Here is an 18,985-nt window from a genome sequence, read left to right on the forward strand (position 1 = left end):
TAAATATATTCATAAGTACGTAGTAAAAGTTAAGATGTGGTACTTTTAATATTTCTCTGGATTGCAGAAGAGTGATTGTTCAATTTGGGCGATCATTTGTATCCTGGCACAATATATTCCTTTTTGACGGATGGCTGTATGAAACGGAAGGCTGTTAAACTATAGAAATATTTCAGCTACTTACTAATGTTATAGCGATTTCTCTTCAACACTTTTTCATGATTGTTCTGTTTTTTGTTTTTTATCCCGAAAATAATTTACGACACGGGAAAACTTGATCGAATAAAGTTAACTTTCATTAAAAGCTGATGAACTAACGAGTGAATCTCTACTGGAGCGATCTATCAGCTAGGAACAGCAACCAATGCCCCCTAGTCAAAGCCTTCAATCTTAATAAGGAAGGACACGTTAGACAATTATATACGAAAAGACGGTGTTGTCAAGATTGGAACGTCTTTTGTTGTATAACTGCTTGATTAGATCTGACTTGAGTTTAAGTAACAACACAATAGCGACAACAAAAATAGCTAATGAGACGCCAGAGATAAGAACACTTCTGTCACAGAGTATTGATTTTCAAATGAAATTATTTCGTATACAAGTTGCAATGTTATAATACTACTGAATTCTCCAGATGTATAGAATTTCATAGATTAATTCCATTTGAAAGTAGTAATTATTTTACGTCATTTTATTTATGACGCCTTACCATTTCGACTAAAATGTCGTCTCTATGTTCAAAACGAACATTTTCGGGGTTACTTAAATCGTAGCCGTGAAGACAATGCAGTGAAAGTAGGAATAATTTTAGAAAAAAATATACATTGTAAGAAATTGTATTTTTTTTTCACGAATTCACGATGGAATATCCCCAGGAAGAAGATCTAGCGGATTTGGGAGGGGAATTATTCATCAAAGAGGTGCCTAAGGAAACGTCAAATAGCTTAGTGGTTTTAAGAAAGGCTGGTGAATTATGTGATGCCGTGATCCAAGTAGGTGATGAAAAAATACCTGTTCACCGTGTTATATTAGCTGCTGCCTGCCCCTATTTTCGAGCTTTGTTTACAAACAGTAAGTTTGAATCTGACCGTCATACGGTCAATATTACTGATATATCGGCTCCGATTATGGGCAAAATTATCGATTACATGTATACAAATGCTTGTAATATTGATGATGAAAATGTAAGTGACATTTTGATTGCTTCAGATTATTTGAACATGACTCATCTACAAGACCTCTGCTGCGATTATTTATCATCGAAAATTTCTATTTTTACCTGCATCAATATAGAAAACTTTGCAAAAAAATATTTCTGTGAGAAGCTCCGACAGAACGCGCATAAATTTATTTTGCATAACTTTACTAAAGTTTACACTGGCTCTGAAGACTTTCAACTACTAGATGACACTTCACTTCATGAAATATTAAGCTCGGAAAAACTGAATATTAAGTCGGAAGAGATTGCTTTTGAAGCTATCATAAAATGGATTGATTATGATCCACTGAATCGAAAATGTCATATTGCTAAACTGTTACGAAATGTACGTCTGGCACTTTTGACAACCAATTATTTTGTGGAAAAAGTTAAAGTACATCCATATGTTCACGAGAACAAAGACTGCAAATCTCTTGTTATTGAAGCGCTGAAGATTCTATACGATTTAGATATCAATGAAAATAATTTAGTAAATGACAATATTAGTATTGCACGACCAAGGCTGCCGTATGAAATCATCTTCGTTTTTGGTGGCTGGAGCGGTAGATATGCAACGAATCTAATGGAAACATATGATTCTAGAGCAAATCGCTGGATGAAATGTAAAGGAGTAAAATCTGGTATGCAATAAGATTATATAATATTCTTAATTCTTGGCAAAAAGAGTTTTGATTTTAAAGGCTGATATATTAGACATTTCCATAGACCTCAGAACTAATTCTTATAAGCTCTTCCTTAAGCGTAACGAGAAACTTAAATATATTTATAAGCATTTCTATCATCTGCTAATTGTATTTAAAAACTTAATTTCAAACATTAGCTGTAGGATCACATGCTTTTCTTTTTCTAAAGAAATATTTGATTAAGCTGCCCCATATTATAAAAAGGTTAGCGGATTAACTAATAAAATCTTTTACAAAACCCCTACCTCCTCTTTCATCTAGTCGTAAGACTAGGCCTCAGAAAGTTTTATGACTCACTTTCCTGTTTCTTCCTTAATGTTAGGACAAACGCAGGTAGAAGATACCCGCACTTAGTAAATATTCACTTTCCAAGAACCTATAGATAAAATAAGATCTATGACACACGTTAAAAATTGCTTTTCCTTGTCCTCCCCACTTCCTCCTAATATAATGACCTGTATTAATAAACAACTGACGACTCAAACCTGCCCTGGATGCACATGTAGAAACAAATTTAAATATGCTCTAAGGCAAAAATGTTATATATCTTCCATTGTTTATGACGCACGGGTATAAACGAATTATGACAACGGTCGAACAGAAATCAAGCATTGAATCAGATCAGTAGGTTTTATATCTAGATATAACAATCATCTTTCGATTTTAATACACCGTGAGAAGAGATATTCAGCAACCCTCTCGCCTTTAATCTGGAAGCTTAAAGTTGAAAGGATGAACTATGACATAAAATGGAAATTCTTTTCCAAAACTAGGCCCGAAAAAGAGGTTCAATATGATCCCTTGAAAAACTATATCTCTTAAGGAACTTAAGAATATCGAACGACTCTGTAAATCCCAGGAATGAGATTTTCAGTAATACATCTTTGCGGAATTTAAAGTTAGGCCACCAAACACATCGTGAACAATTCATATCATGTTTATGTTCTTTTCACGTTGTTATAACGTTGGTTATCTCCCCTGTATTTTTATTTCTATTTCTTTCTGTCTTCTTCCTTATAAGCGTTCTCTGTTCAAACGTCATCTGCTTTGAATGCAATTGACAAACAGTCTTGTTCTCAACTTGAAAATGACAAAATAAATTAATATTTCGGTGACAAAACCCTGGGTAGCTGCATTTCACATGCCTTATGGCTTTCCTTAACTGATCGAGCAATATTCTACTATTCTCGGCGGCCCTGGAAAATCTATCTAGTTGTACCAGTACAACTAGCCAGAACAACATGCGAAGGAGATCTCAGTATAGCTAGTGGGATGTCCTTTTCTATACCAAGCACCTGAAGTGACACAACCTGCTCTGTTTGATGCAACACAGCTAGAGGCACGATATCCAACTCTGAAGCAGGGGCCAGCTTTGATCTCCTGACTTTTGAGACGACCTTGACCAACCGTCCCTACTACCATCAAAACACACACACACACACACACACACACACACACACACACACACAAACACACACACACACGCACACACACACACACACACACACACACAAACACACACACACACACACACACACACACACACACACATTGTGTGAAGACATGTGTAATTACAATTCTTGTGAATCTCTTTTACATCAACAGAATAACTATCCGTTCTACGAAAATAATACTGTTCAACGTTAAAGCAAATATATACGTCAATATAATTAACATTATGAAAAAAATAATCTTCAATCAAGATATTTTCTATCGGGGAAAGGATTTTATAATGCGATACAACAGCTTATAATTATGCTCTTTCAAGTAAATGCAACGAAATTAATTCAAAGAGAATTTGACATAAATATTAACTTCTAACACCTACTTACCCGATTTTTAGTTCCACTAGTTTTCTGAAAGTAATATTGTTCTGAGTCTTTTCTAATTAAATAAAGTCGTTAATCGTAAGAGTTTCTCACCTGGTAAGTTTATATTTAGAAACAACAGCTGCACACCATCAAAATTCAGATCAAAAGATAACTTACTGAACTGTTAGTAATAAGTTTACAGCATGACATATGCGTTTTAACTGGACGCTCTAAAATTGTCATTATAAGAATTCTAACAATAACTGGCAACTAAAGGATTAAATTTAGTCAGTTGTGACGATTGACTCCTCCCACATGCCGCATGTTCATCATATCCAGGTGTATGTTACACCAATGAAGTTGAAGGAAAGCTTGAAAAGCAATGAATAGGCGTTATTTGCAGGATTCACAAGCAACTCTGAAGAACCAGTTTTTGCTGATTGTGCATCAGTTCTAATAATATACAAAAGCATGTTGTATTGCGGTTTGAAATTGACATCAATATTTAAAAAAATTATAAAATAAACCCCTGCAATTTAAAAATTAATTTGGAATTAATCAAATATTTCTATATATGATATTGTTTTGAACATGGAAATAAAAAAATCTGGAAATTATCTCATCATTAATAATCATTTTGACGTATTTAAGTAGCATGCCATGAATTGTGAATTAGTGCCAAACGGAGACAAAAGTAAGGGAATCTATCTCTTCTTTCACAGAGTTCGGCAGAGTATGGTCACGCTGGTTTTTTTTTTTTTTAAATATATGCTTAGATGAATTGATAGTTTAGGAGGAGAATAGAAGCCCTATCGGTATCATCTTCCTGAAAAGGATTAATACAATATGCTTGAAAGATCTGAATTGGTTCTTCAACTCAGTATTTCGGAATCCCCCCGTTCTTCTGTATAGCGTACACCAGATTTTCTGGCTAATTTCAACAATATAATAATTTTTGTAAATATAGCAGATAAACAATGCCAACGTAAAAGTGAATGCCAAGTGGAAGTGAACTCATGTCTTCTTTGTTGACACCTCGGTGTAATTAAACAATTTTCATTCGCTTCTGCATTGGCTTTGTATATATGTATACACAGAAACTGTCAAATCTAAACATACAGGTCAATCCTAGTCTAATAAACCCTAAAAACAGAAATACAGATCGATGGTACTGTAATAGTTGGTATATTTTGGACTATTGAATTACCGGGCTAATATTGGTTTCAAATTTTGGCATAAGGCCAGTAATTTCGGGGGAGTAGGTAAATCGATTTCATTGACCTCAGTGCTCAAGTGGTACTTATTTTATCGCGTCCCAAAGGATGAAAGACAAAGTCGACCTCGATGGTATTTGAACTCAGAACGTAAAGACGGACGCTAAGCAATTTACCAGCGTGCTAACGATTCTTCTAGCTCGCCGCCTTATACTGGGCTAATATTGATCCACAGTAACACTAGGCTAATCCGATGTTACAGTGACACTAGGATAATATTGAGCCGTCGAAATATTGCGCTCATTTGCGATCCCCAGTAATACTGGACTTATCCTGAACTACAGTAACATTAACATAACGCTGACCCCTAGTAATATTACCTTTTATAATAATGAGCGACTAATGAAAGGGTATTATTACACAAATGTAATACTGTCTTAAAATTAGAGTACACTGACACTGTACCATAGTAATACTGAAACGATGTGTCTCAGAGTAATCCTGGGGATATAATGAAGTCGACATAGAGCCGGACAATCGACTGAACAAGCGATGTTGCTACTCTCCAACACCACTTTACAACGCCCATGAATATAACATTCACTTTAATTATAAGTATCGCGAATTTAGTGCTGAATAAAACCGTAGACAGTGGAAACAGTGCATTATTGACAAGTGTGTCATTAGCTCATAATTAATTTAAATTTTCCACTTGAGTCGCTTGGAGAAGTAGATTGGCTTTCTCTTGATAGATACTCTTCCCTGGTGCACCAATGAGTCAGGGTATTTACAAATATAGACACAAAAATGATATGAAATAATGTATTATATTTGTATCTTACAGACTTCCGAGCCTATCATGGATCGTGTGTTCTAGACAGATATGTTTATATAATTGGTGGCTTTGATGGCATGGAGTACTTCAATAGTGTACGCTGCCTGGACACAACATCGCAAGAGTGGAAAGAAGTAGGACCAATGCACAACAGAAGGTTCCATTTTTCTAATATAAATTCATGTATGTGTGGGTGTGCGTGTATGCCTAGTTTTTTTTCTCACAATTCACCGACCTTCACCTCAGAGCTTTATGAGTGTTACATCCACGATTGTATCAATGCTCCCTCCTCCTCGTCCAACTCAGCATCTTCGCCTTTGCTGTCAACTCATTTTGCACTCTTTCTTACAAGTGATGTCCATTCTGAACTTCGCTGCTACCACCAGTTACCTCTCCTCACCATCACTCGTCTTCACTTAGACTCTACCGACTCCTAACTCGACCTTACCTCACTCATATCTACATTCTCATAACATGCCTTACTTACCCTTTTCCTCTCACTTATCACCTCTCCATTCTGTCCCTTCAATATTTTAAGCTATGCACATCTTGAATCCTCCAAACAAGACTACCAACACCCCACGGCCAACCATCTCCATTAAACGTGCCTCCCTCACTACTCTTCTTACCGGGTCCAATCATCATTATCAATTACAGCTTCAAATGTCGGATAAACTGGACAAGGCTAGCCTAACCACTTACCGAACACTGGCAAGACATCAGTTCTGCAATGATTGCTGTTGCTCGACAATTTTGCTCTGCAGATCACTCCACCTGTGTTCAATGTAGCCCTGTACAAAGGTTCCCATTCTGTGCCAACGTGAACAGATAATCATTTTAACTCTTCAAGCTTTCAAACATAGACTCAGCAGTTACACTCTTTCATCAAATACGTATATCATCACCACCCACTTACTTGAGCATAACACACACACACACACACACACATATATACACTTCCAAACACATACGCACCATAGAACACATACCACCAAACACACACTCTCACAAAACTACTACCCTTTCTCTGTACACACCAACCCACGGCAAAATCTTACACTCTAGGAAACTTACTATCTGTAGGTAGGGAGAGAGAGAGAGAGAGAGAGAGAGAGAGAGAGAGAGAGAGAGAGAGAGAAGGGGAGAGAGTAGGGGAGGGAATAACTGGAAAATAAGAAAGGGGGTAGGATGGGAAGAAAAGCTACGAGATGGTTGGCTGTATGTATGGATGACGAGATTGTGGATGGATGGATGTTAGTTGGATGAGTAGATATAGATTAATGGATAGATATGGGTGGATAGGAATATTTAATTAGCTTCTTGTAGATAATGCCCGTTTCTTTGTCGTTAATCTCCACATGAATTGGTTTGTAGATATAATCTATTCTTGATAGAATTAGCAAGTGGTTATAATATTAATGCACCTGATGCTTGAATGATATCTCTCTCTCTCTCCATCTATCTCTTTCTTTCTTTATCTCTCTCTCTCTCTCTCTCTCTCTCTCTTTCTCTCTCTATTTCTCTCTGTTTCTCTATATCTGTACCTCTCTTTTTGTATACATTTTTATACAAATATGTATGTATACATGTGTATGAACGCATGTATGAGTGTGTGTATGTGTGTGCTTGTGTTGTGCGCGCATGCGTATGTGCATGCGCGTGTGCGTATACATTATAATGCAATGTATGAATATATTTATGTTTAACGATATCCAGGACTACATTTTTATTTTTCCTCTATTATTTTCCACTTTTTTTTTATTTCTAATCTCATACATCTCTTTCCATCTCTCTGTCTCTCCCCCTCCTGCTCTCTCTCCCTTTCTCCCTCTCTCCTGCTCTCTCTGGCTCCACCTCTCTCTCTTTCAAACTCTGAAACGGAAATTTTAGACTCAAATGATATTGTCACAAATCTGGTGATTGTGCTGCCATTGCAAGACACTTGAACAAATCTAAAGATACGTCTTTTAATGATGAAAAGTTCTTTGTTCTAGTTGTTAGTCTCATACAATAGATGAAGCAGTTTTCCGTTATTTTCTCTCCTGTTGACAGTGTGAGTAATGGCCGAAGTTGATTTGTTTTGTCTCAGAGATAGGTGGGTCTGGTTACATGAAGTTAGTTTAATGACCTGTTTCAATGAAACTAATGAAACATTTAAAAGGAATTCTAATATATATACATCAGAGCACTCCTGAACGCTACTGGTAACATGTAACCCAGTAGAACCTGTTGCATGGTGGAGGGTGATTGTTGGACACCCTGCGGGACGAAAAATAAAACCTGTCAAAAGGGCGGAGGAGCTCATGAGTAGTCAACAGCCATCCAATAATATGTATATGTATATACAGTTTTATCTTATTTTATTTATATTTTTAACTTAATGTATTTAATTTCATATATTAGGGGACAGATGGGGCTCCTAAATCATGGTGAATGTATCCCCTCTAGGAGATGGAAACTCTGATATAAAACCGGGTCTTTGATTACAGATCTCCGTAACAGGGCTGTAATATCAGTAAATTCATAGGGTAGACGAGGCTCTCCAGCTTGTTTATAGCGGCTTGCCTAGGAGATGGAAACATCTGAAGAAAAAGCCCGAGGTGTGTTGTTCTTGGTACTCTGGCACATATGTACGCCATATTCTTGCTATCACCACTTCCAAAATGTGTGGCTGGTTCTACACAAGCTTTCAACACTCAAATCAAATCATATGTGTGGGTTTTCTGACAACTTACATTTATTCATTCAATACTTCACAACTCCAACTTGCAAAAACAAAAAGTCTTCTGGCGAGAGAGTGAAGGGGGCACGGACAGGTAAAAGATATCACTAGAAGTCTCTTGCTGGATCTCAACATTCAACAGTAAAAGTACCAGTAATATATTGATGTTGATTGATTCGCCTATACTCACATTTTTGCAAAGTGTATCTCTGCGAGCTCGTACTTTCGAAACAGGTACTCTGTGAGGGAGACAAGGAATAAAATATATTGAGCCATAGTAGCGATGAAGGAGCTCTCAAATAATTAGTGAGTTTGGAAGTAACTTTAAAATTGGCCGAAATATGAGGAAGAGTAAGTTACGTTTGAATGACTGATATAGAAATTATGTACCCGTATAGAAGCACGGATTCAGGATTGAAATTATGTTCGAAATTGAAAGGGAGAGACCCAACTCCGATTCAAAATAAATCTTTTCGCAGAAATGGATTAAAAGCAAATTTCCTTAGTATGTCGTGATGAAAAGATATAAAACTGAGAATGGAGTGGACAGAATATGGAATTAAATGAGATACGGATCATGTTCTACTTTTAATACGTGTATAATATTACTGGATGAGATGTGGAAGAATCGTTAGCACGCCTGGCAAAAGTGCTTAACGTCTTTACGTTCTGAGTTCAAATGCTACCGGAATCGACTTTGCTTTTCATCCCTTTCGAGATCGATAAGATAGGTACCAGTTGAGCATTGGGATTGATGTAATCGACTCAGCCTGTGCCCCGTGCCAAAATTTGAAACCAATATAAAATATTACTAAGGTGGTTTGCTGGCAGAATCGTTTGCACGCCGGGAAAATGCATACATACATACATACATACATACATGTATAAGATACAAGAGCGGAAACGTATGAACGTATTTATAACGATATAAATGTTACATTATTACTCTTTACAACAGATGTTATGTCAGTGCAGCTGTGTTAAACAATGAAATCTATGCTATCGGGGGTTATAACGGAGTGGTAAGGCAGAAAACAGCCGAACGTTATAACAAGGAAAACAATCAGTGGACTTATATAACTTCAATGAATAGCGCCCGGAGTGATGCCGCCGCGACAGTACTTCGGGGTAAGTATACAAAGTTCATTTTACACTTTATATTGATACACATTGTAGAAATAGTAACAGAAAATAATGGGTAGAAGACAGGTGACCAATATATTTCGTCCGGCGATAGGAACTTTAATGATGTTGAAGTAAATATAGTTTATTCTGATTCCATACGGTTTAATTATTTTATTGTGAAGGATACAGGGAAACGAATAGAATCTACATATTTCAACAAAGACTTTTACTCATCAAATTGATGTATCATAAAATGACCTAATAATTATCTTAAAACTATTTCTGTGTACCCTGGCAGTATATATTTATTCCTTCGGTTTTTACAGCGAGAATATACATTTGTGGAGGTTTTGATGGAATTGAAATCTTCAGCTCAGCTGAATATTACTGTCCAATTACTGACCAATGGACCATGATAACTCCAATGAGAAACTTAAGGAGTGGTGTCAGTGTTGTAGCCCATCAGGATTTTGTGTACGCACTTGGCGGCTTTAATGGAGTGACTCGCATCAATAGTGTCGAGAGATATAGTCCTAGTAGCAATTCGTGGCAAACCATACAAGAAATGGATACTCCTAGAAGTAACTTTGCAGCTGTGGTAAGAAATTTATATTACTTTTACTGAAGATATTTATGTAATTTACCATCAAGATTTTTATCTTATTTCCTTGTCAATTTATCCAATGAAATATTAAAAAAAATCGAATTAACCTAAGATGATCGCTTTACAACGACATGGTTTCGATCGGATCTCATTGAGCAGTACCTTGGGCAGGTGGTTTCTTCCATTGTCTCAATCAAGTAAAACATTACGAATAAAATATAGTTAACAGAAAATGAGTGGAAGTCTGTCGGAAAGACGTTCCTGTTCATGAGTGATAAACTTAATCCATGGCCCAGATTGACACTAGCGCTTCATTTTTGAGTGGCTTTAGATGTCATTATTAGAGTTCATTTTATTACAACCATTCCGACTCCGGTCTGAGGGCACCTTCCCTTTCTTGACTAGTACAGGAGTTCCTGAAAAGATCAGAGCATTACTCTTCGATCTCTGTCGAAATTATTACTCCCTACTACTCCATATGTCAAATTCTATTATCGTATATTGTCAAGATACGTATATATATATATATATATATATATATATATATATATATATATACACACACATATAAAATTTAGATTCAAGGTGAATATGGTACTTATGTTTAGGTACCAGAATTTAGTATGGTATTATCCAGACAATTCCCAAATAAGGTGATTAAAAATCAAAATAAGCAACAGGGATATTCAAGGTTACTGCAGTACGATCGTTTCATGCGACTCAGCATTTTACATTTAATGTAATGCTCACATTGCTTAAATAAATGGAGTCGCATGAAACGATCGTACTGCAGTAACCTTGAATATCCTTGTTGCTTATTTTGATATTTATATATACATATATATGCATATATATATATATGTATATATATGTATATATATATATATATATATATATATATATATATATATATATATATATATATATATATATATATATATATATATATATATATATATATACATGTATGTATATATATATATATATATATATATATATATATATATATATATATATATATATATATGTATATATATATATATATATATGTATATATATATATATATACATATATATATGTGTGTGTATATGTATATGTGTATGTGTGTGTGCCTCTGTGTGTGTGTGTGTGTGTGTGTGTGTGTGTGTTAATCATAACACAGAATCAATAACTAGTTTTATACTGTTTCAACTTGATGCAATAAGTGCTATTAATTTTATTGAGGCATTAAGTGCCTTCCATCATTTTTTGAAAATAACTGAATAATTATTTTGTTCTAAATGTTTAATTCTAATCCTTTATATTTATGTGTCCATAACATCGATAGAGTTAGCTTTTGGAAGATGGAGACGTGTCTAGTCTATTCCTTTTTTTTTTTTCTTAATAGAGTAACTGTACTCTCTAATGGAAAAAGTCTTTAGGGAAACATCATTCGCCTACTTCGTTGTTGATTATTATTATTATTATTATTATTATTATTTTATGTTTGACTTTTGTTTTGCATTTGTACAAGTTGGATCCAAGTCTCACCCAGAGACCTCAAGAGACAACAAGTTAGAAGTTCATGTAGGTGTTATGCCTAGGGTACCATATATTTGGATTTGTACAGTTTTGTTCTAGTGAATGTTTAAGAAACCATAAGAAAATTATGTGTTTGTTTTAAAATTTGAGATCACATAGACAGTATTTTACGTAGGATATGGGCAGTTCCCATGAGCACTATCTTTTGAACTTCAGCCATTTTGGGGTTTCCTGGTATCTGAGCTAAGTAGTAATCAGCCCGTTTCGCTGTCATTCCCAGGGCACCTATGACATATTATTATTATTATTATTATTATTATTATTATTATTATTATTATTATTATTATTATTCAGTAGTTTTATTTCTATAACGTGCTTTCATTTCACTACCGAGCGCAGCTCTGTGTGCCTTGGGTATGTGCTGTGGTTTGCTGTGATGCTCTTATAGTTACTGTATTGAAAGTGCCAAATTTTATATTTCAAGGGAAATAACTCACAATCTTTTCAAAAGAATATCTCCCCTTGGGGTTACAATTGAAATCAAAAAAGTAATAGGGTCATTAAATGCTTTCGGACAAAATGCTTTTGAATCTATATTTCGGATTTAACATTCTCAGTTCAAATCCCTACGCGGTCCATTTTGCCTTTCATTGTTTCTTAGTCGTTAGACTAAAATACCAGTTAAATACAGCAGTTGGCATAAACAACTATTCTCAACTATTATCACCTGCAAATTTGTGATTTATTGAACTATTTGCAATCTATAATTGATATTTTATAACTACACATGCGGCGTTTTAATTGAGAATATATCAAAACGAAACTAAAATCCGTAACGTCTTTAATCCGGATTTCTAACGGCTCTGACTAGCACATGTTCTAGATGAAGCGATAAGTAGATAGTCGAAACTGCGATGCAAAGTCAATCCTTGATTTAATCTTTCACTTATACCACAACTCTCTTGGGAAAGGCATGAACCCCAAAATGTATTTTCCCTCCTCTGAAGGAATGCTTTTTCTAGTCCAAAATATGTTTATCATATTTAATAAGCGCCAGAGAACAAGATGTAATTTTCTTTAGTCACAGTTTCTTCTAATCAAGAGCTTTTGACTTTACATTCGATGCTGATTGATTGCGGAAGCACTTAAGAGTGAAATTAAAAGATGATTACATGTATAGATATATTCAGGTTACATAAATTAATTACTAATAAAATACAGCTAGAGAAATAGGCAAAGAAGGCCAAAAAGAATGACCGAGTAATCAAACGGCTATGCTATTGAAGTTGATATTAGTTTTGGAATTGAACTCAACGAAATATATCTTCACCTTTTATCTACTTAATCGTTTAAGAATGAAATCAATGAGTCGGTTAATGAACGGATATACCAGTAATATATCATGTAGCTGACAAATATATATAATCTTTCCTTTAATAATGAATTGCAGTGTTCAGTAAGTATTTATTGCTCAACTTTTAATAAAAAATAATTATTAATAAAACCAGATCCTCCCCCATGTACAAATCAAAGTCCTTTCTCCAGGGTATCAAACAATTTTTACTTCTAATGTAAACCAAAAAATCTCACAGAATGTCACGAGAAATTTAGATAATCTAACTCTTTGTGTAGTGTCTTTATGTTATTTTGCTTTTATTAATCCTTTTTCTTTTATTAACTTTTATTTCCCTCGTGAATGTGAAAATCATATCAGCTGTTGGAAGACACAATATTTGTGATTGGAGGATTCGATGATCTAACGACGATAGCTTGTGTGGAACGTTATGATGACACCGTTGATCAGTGGTGAGTTCTGTTTTGAATTATTTTAGAATGTGATTAACTTCTGACAGTGAGGTTAGTTGAAGAGGAATGTTGGATATTATAGGAATAAGGAGGTGAAGTTAATGGGTCTTAATTATTGAAGTTTAGTGACATGGGAAAGGACTTTCTTGCACGAAATAGTTCTTCAGAAGAGGGATCTCGGTGTTTCTAAACCACGAAGGTAGGGTGGGGTGGGGTAGGGACAAAGACATGGTTAATACCAACTCTCATAATTTTTACATTCATGAAGCTTTCAAATATACAAATGAATTTTTCCTATTGTTATATAAAATTCACAGTATGCGCGCCTCATAATCAGCTAATTGCTAAGGTTTTCACATAAAAATTTCAATTACTTATAGTGTAATTGATAGAAAAGAATAAACGGCACGGAATCCGCTGCTTTCTACGTAAATTCCCCAAAATTCCATGTACATGTGTGTGTGTGTGTGTGTGTGTATGAGTATGATTGTGAGTGTGTGTGTATACACATATATATATATATATATATATATACCGGAGTAAGCACATGAAATGTGCAACAAGGTGGAAAAAAGAGTACTCAAATACCAGAGGTAGAGTAGTATGCTTTATTTAAAAGCAGCAGAAATATAACAAAAAAACCGTTACTCTGAGTTTCACGTTCCCGTTCATCGGACAGTTTTGTTAGAAATGGAGAAAGGATAACAATGCAATCGAAAGTAATATAAAATTAAAAATTTAAAACACATGGATTCGTTTGATTGGTTGTTTCAAATAAGGGCCATGGATTGGTCGTTTCAATTAACGGTCAATGATGCGTAATTCACAGACCAAATAAATTTAATACAGATTCACCCTATTTAAAAAACATCGAAGAAAACCTTAAATAGAAAAATGGGCTCCAAATACATATTATAGATAATTAATTATATTCGAATTAGCGCATTAAAATCAAATCGATAGAACGTGCATAAAAATTTAGATACTCACATATACTTGTGTGTGTACATACGCATGTATAAGGTTATGATCGTAACTATTTGCGTACATATCAGCATATGTATCTATATGCGTGATGCTATATACATTTTTGTATACGCATATATGCGCAATCTAAATTTTTATGCACGTTCACTATATGTTCTTGCTTATTTTCTCTCTCTACTTCTTCCTTCCTATCCCCAGCCTTTCTCTCCTCTCTTTTCTTCCTTTGCTATCTTTCTTTTTTTTTCCATTTCTTTCTTTCTTTTTTCTCTTTCTTTCTTTTTTCTCTTTGTTTCTTTCTTTATTTTCTTTCTTTCTCCTTTTCCTTTTTTATGACAACTACATTCCCCCCCACCCCTTTCCCATATTTAACGTTATTATAGATACGTTACTCTTTACCCCTCCACTCCATAGATTAAGATACAATTGTCGTTACCAGTGCATAGGTTTTCCATGCGCAAACTTATATGCGTGTGTGCGTATATGTGTGTAGATTTGTACTTATGTATATATCTGTGCCTTGTGAATATAGGCCTATATACGTAGATTGTCTGTGCGTATGCAGCTGTGTATTTCGATGTATATATTTATATATAGATATATATATATGTTGTGGATAGCCTTGTATACATACACGCTATTGTAATTTTAATTTAATTTAATTTAATTTTATTTTATTTTATTTTATTTTGAATGCAGCGTATACTTTATTCTATTGATTTGATTTTAATGCGCTAATTCGAATATAATTAATTATCTATAATATGTATTTGGAGCCCATTTTTCTATTTAAGGTTTTCTTCGATGTTTTTTTTTAATAGGGTGAATCTGTATTAAATTTATTTGGTCTGTGAATTACGCATCATTGACCGTTAATTGAAACGACCAATCCATGGCCCTTATTTGAAACAACCAATCAAACGAATCCATGTGTTTTAAATTTTATATTACTTTCGATTGCATTGTTATCCTTCCTCCATTTCTAACAAAACTGTCGGATGAACGGGAACGTGAAACTCAGAGTAACGGTTTTTTTGTTATATTTCTGCTGCTTTTAAATAAAGTATATATATATATATATATATATATATATATATATATATATATACATGGATACAGGGATACAGGACGTAACCAAAGGTGCAAACAACATGAAATACGTAAACAAACGAGTAAATACGTAAGCTTCGAGAGAAAATGGAAAACAGGACAAGAAGAATGAAGTAGAAGAAGAAGTAGAGTCGCATCAAAAAGGTGAAGATAAACGTACTTGGGAATGGATGCGTCACGTTCAAAAAGATAATAATAATTATACAAAATTATATATATATATATATATATATATATATATATATATATATATATATATATATGCACATATGGCCACAGGACATCACCAACTGTGCAAACATGAAGTACATAAACAAATTAGTTAAATACGTAAACAACGAGAGAAAGATGGAAAACAGGACAAGTAAACACAGGGAAAGAACCCTTTATCAGTTGTCGGCTGTTTATCTACTCCTTATTTCGAGCATTCAACGGCAATATGGGTCTTCAAAGCCAATTGATCCCATAAATTCTAAAATAAAATTTAGGATTTATGGAGGGTCAAAGTTGGGAACAAAACAGGACAGTGGAGACATACAAGGAAGCCGAACTAAAACAAACTTGGAGGATCTTTAGTCCAAAACGATAGGAATGTAATGAACGCTAGGAGAAATATTTTCTTTGAAAAGAGAAAAGATAGAACAACCCTCCATGTTTGTTTTCGTGATTGTCTTAGACCGTTTGCCTTCGGACGGTTGATTTCTGTAGTTATTATCAGTGTAATTTGGCGATTTAAATAAGAGTCTTGACTGTTATTTCCAGCAGGCAGACATACATAGTATGTCCTTCGATTAATTTCAGTTTTTCAGCTATTTAATGCATTTTTGCGGGGCCTGGAGTCACCTGTATTATTGATTGTGTTATTATCATTTTCAAATTGTTACACTGGATAATAATACAGTCAATGACATCTTCACAAATATTTTCTCGTGAATTATTTGCTCCGTATATGGATATCTATCTATCTATATGTGTGTGTGTGTATATATATATATATATATATATATATATATATATATATATATATATACATATATACATACATATATATATATATATATATATATATATATATATATATATATATATATATATATATATATATATATATATATATATATATATATATATATATATATATATATATATATATATATATATATATATATATATATATATATATATATATATATACATAGGTACAGGCGTGGCTGTGTGCTAAGAAGCTTGCTTCCCTGACAGGAGAGTTAGTTGTCTTTCAGAAGGCAGACTGAGTGGACATGAGTCTTTCGGCTCTGGCCAATTAAAGTTTTAAAAAAGAAAATGTTGAAGAACTCGCCAAGGTAAGCCGGTGTTGTTGCTCAGCTGAGCAGTAATTTGTTGTTTAATCTTTTTTTCAGCGGGTTGCTGTTCAGCTGTGTGACATTTTCGCTTGCCTATGGCGAGTTTCTTGTGTTTGTTCGAAATTGTGTGTTCGATGTCTGTGATGGGCGTGTTCGCGCCACCATAGCAGTGAAAATTTTTTGCTTGGCTCTTAGCTGAGAAACTTTGTCCACATTTGTGAACGAATTGTCTGTTGGCTGTTTGTGGTGGGCATATTTGCTCCACCACAACAGTGAATATTTGTTGGCATTTTTTGCTAAAAATTTTGTGAACGAATTGTGTGTTTGCTGTTTGTGGTGGGGGTGTTCGCTCCACCACAACGGTAAAAATATTTTGTTTGGCAATTTTTTGCCGAAAACGCAGCGGAGTACCTTGAATCGGAGTACATGCATATATGTATAAATACATATATATATATATACATACATATATACATAAATACATATATATATATATGTATAAATACATACATACATACATATATACATAAATACATATATATATATATATATATATATATATATATATATATATATATATATATATATATATATATATATATATATATATATATATATATATATATATACTAGCAGAAATACCCGGCGTTGTCCGGGTTAAAGAGAATAATGAAATCTAAAAACGCCGTCTAGACTACGCATCATCTTTATATATAGAGATGTATATACACACACGCACCCAAACACACGTATATATATGTATATATATATAAATATATGAAAGTCAATGAAGTTTCGTAAAAGAAGGTGATCATGTACATACTTTCTTGCTGTTGTGATTATAACATCTCGTTGTAAGCAATGTTCCTTGTTTTCCCTTGTGGAGCATATACAAATAGGTTTTTTTTTTTGCTGCCCACTCTTGAGCAGCCAACATACTCCATGTGAGAAGCAGGGCTCTTCCAAGAGAAGACCAGCTACAGACAGTGTTTGACCCTGAGATTTGTTTATGGACATGGCAAAAGTCACACGAAGGGGGAATTGTAGTCTTCTGAATGTAAAAGGAATGTCTGCTCCTGATGGAGTAAGAGGAATTCTTGGAATAAAGACGTCATCCCCTTTTGCACATCCAGAAAGAATGGTAGCCTCGATAACGTGTGACATCATTTTCATTATCACGAGTCGTGTTCCATTGCAAAGTCTTGGTGGTTCCAGATTGCGGAGCAGCATAACAGGCGTTCCAACTTTAAGTGATAATATGTGGGGAGGTAGTCCTGGAGGCTCCAACGAATTGAGAAATTCAGGAGGATAGTTCACCACTTCATTTGTATCTGGAACTGTATCAACAGACTTGTAAGTTTGAAGATTGCCGGGAAGAGAATGCATCAGGTGTTGATTAATTTTTGTAACAGCTACGTTTTTTGGAGCTAATATTGCTCTTTCACATAGCCAATTGTGATTTTGGTAGTTTTGTTTAAAGTTGGGAAAGACTTTGTGTTTGAGGTCATCTACAGAATTAACAACAGAACAAAATGGCCGGAGGTCTGCAACGAAATAATTTTACTCAACACTTTGCAAGTGAATCAGTGGAGGCAAAGATGCGTCTCATTTACTTGACAATTTATGCACCACATTGCAGAAATCACAATGTAAGTATATCTGAAAGGGTAGTGTTACACTGTTGTACCGTTGAATTACAAATAATGCTCATCTGTTATGTTCGGGTTAAAATTTCATCAACATCAAAAATATATGAATTTTCATGGGAGTTATGGCCGTTATACATAGAATATAATTTCCAAATTTCATAAAGATCCATTCAGTACTTTTGACGTAGTTTTGGATAAGAAAACAAATGACTAATGTGTGTGTTTGTGTGCATGTGTATGTGTGTGTGATGGGTGTATATATGTATAGATATCTGTATGCATGTATATATGTATATATGTGTACATATTACATGTACATCTATATATATATACATCTACACATATGTATACATATACA

At 34.3% G+C, this 18,985-nt stretch overlaps 1 protein-coding gene across 4 annotated transcripts in view; it reads left to right on the forward strand.

The window, feature by feature from the left end:
- The first annotated feature begins 860 nt into the window (after nucleotides 1–860).
- LOC128249199 (kelch-like protein 10) overlaps nucleotides 861–18,985 on the forward strand; it is a 32,873-nt gene continuing 14,748 nt past the window's right edge. For all 4 annotated transcript variants that reach the window (XM_089360994.1, XM_089360995.1, XM_052972167.2 and 1 more), the window contains exons 1-5: nucleotides 861–1,839; nucleotides 5,772–5,919; nucleotides 9,443–9,612; nucleotides 9,936–10,207; nucleotides 13,450–13,541. In XM_089360994.1, the coding sequence (XP_089217120.1) occupies nucleotides 861–1,839; nucleotides 5,772–5,919; nucleotides 9,443–9,612; nucleotides 9,936–10,207; nucleotides 13,450–13,541 (1,661 nt within the window). The remainder of the gene's footprint in view (nucleotides 1,840–5,771; nucleotides 5,920–9,442; nucleotides 9,613–9,935; nucleotides 10,208–13,449; nucleotides 13,542–18,985) is intronic.

This window comes from Octopus bimaculoides, chromosome 12 (genome assembly GCF_046866305.1).
Source record: "Octopus bimaculoides isolate indiv1 chromosome 12, ASM4686630v1, whole genome shotgun sequence".
Lineage (NCBI taxonomy): Eukaryota > Metazoa > Mollusca > Cephalopoda > Octopoda > Octopodidae > Octopus > Octopus bimaculoides.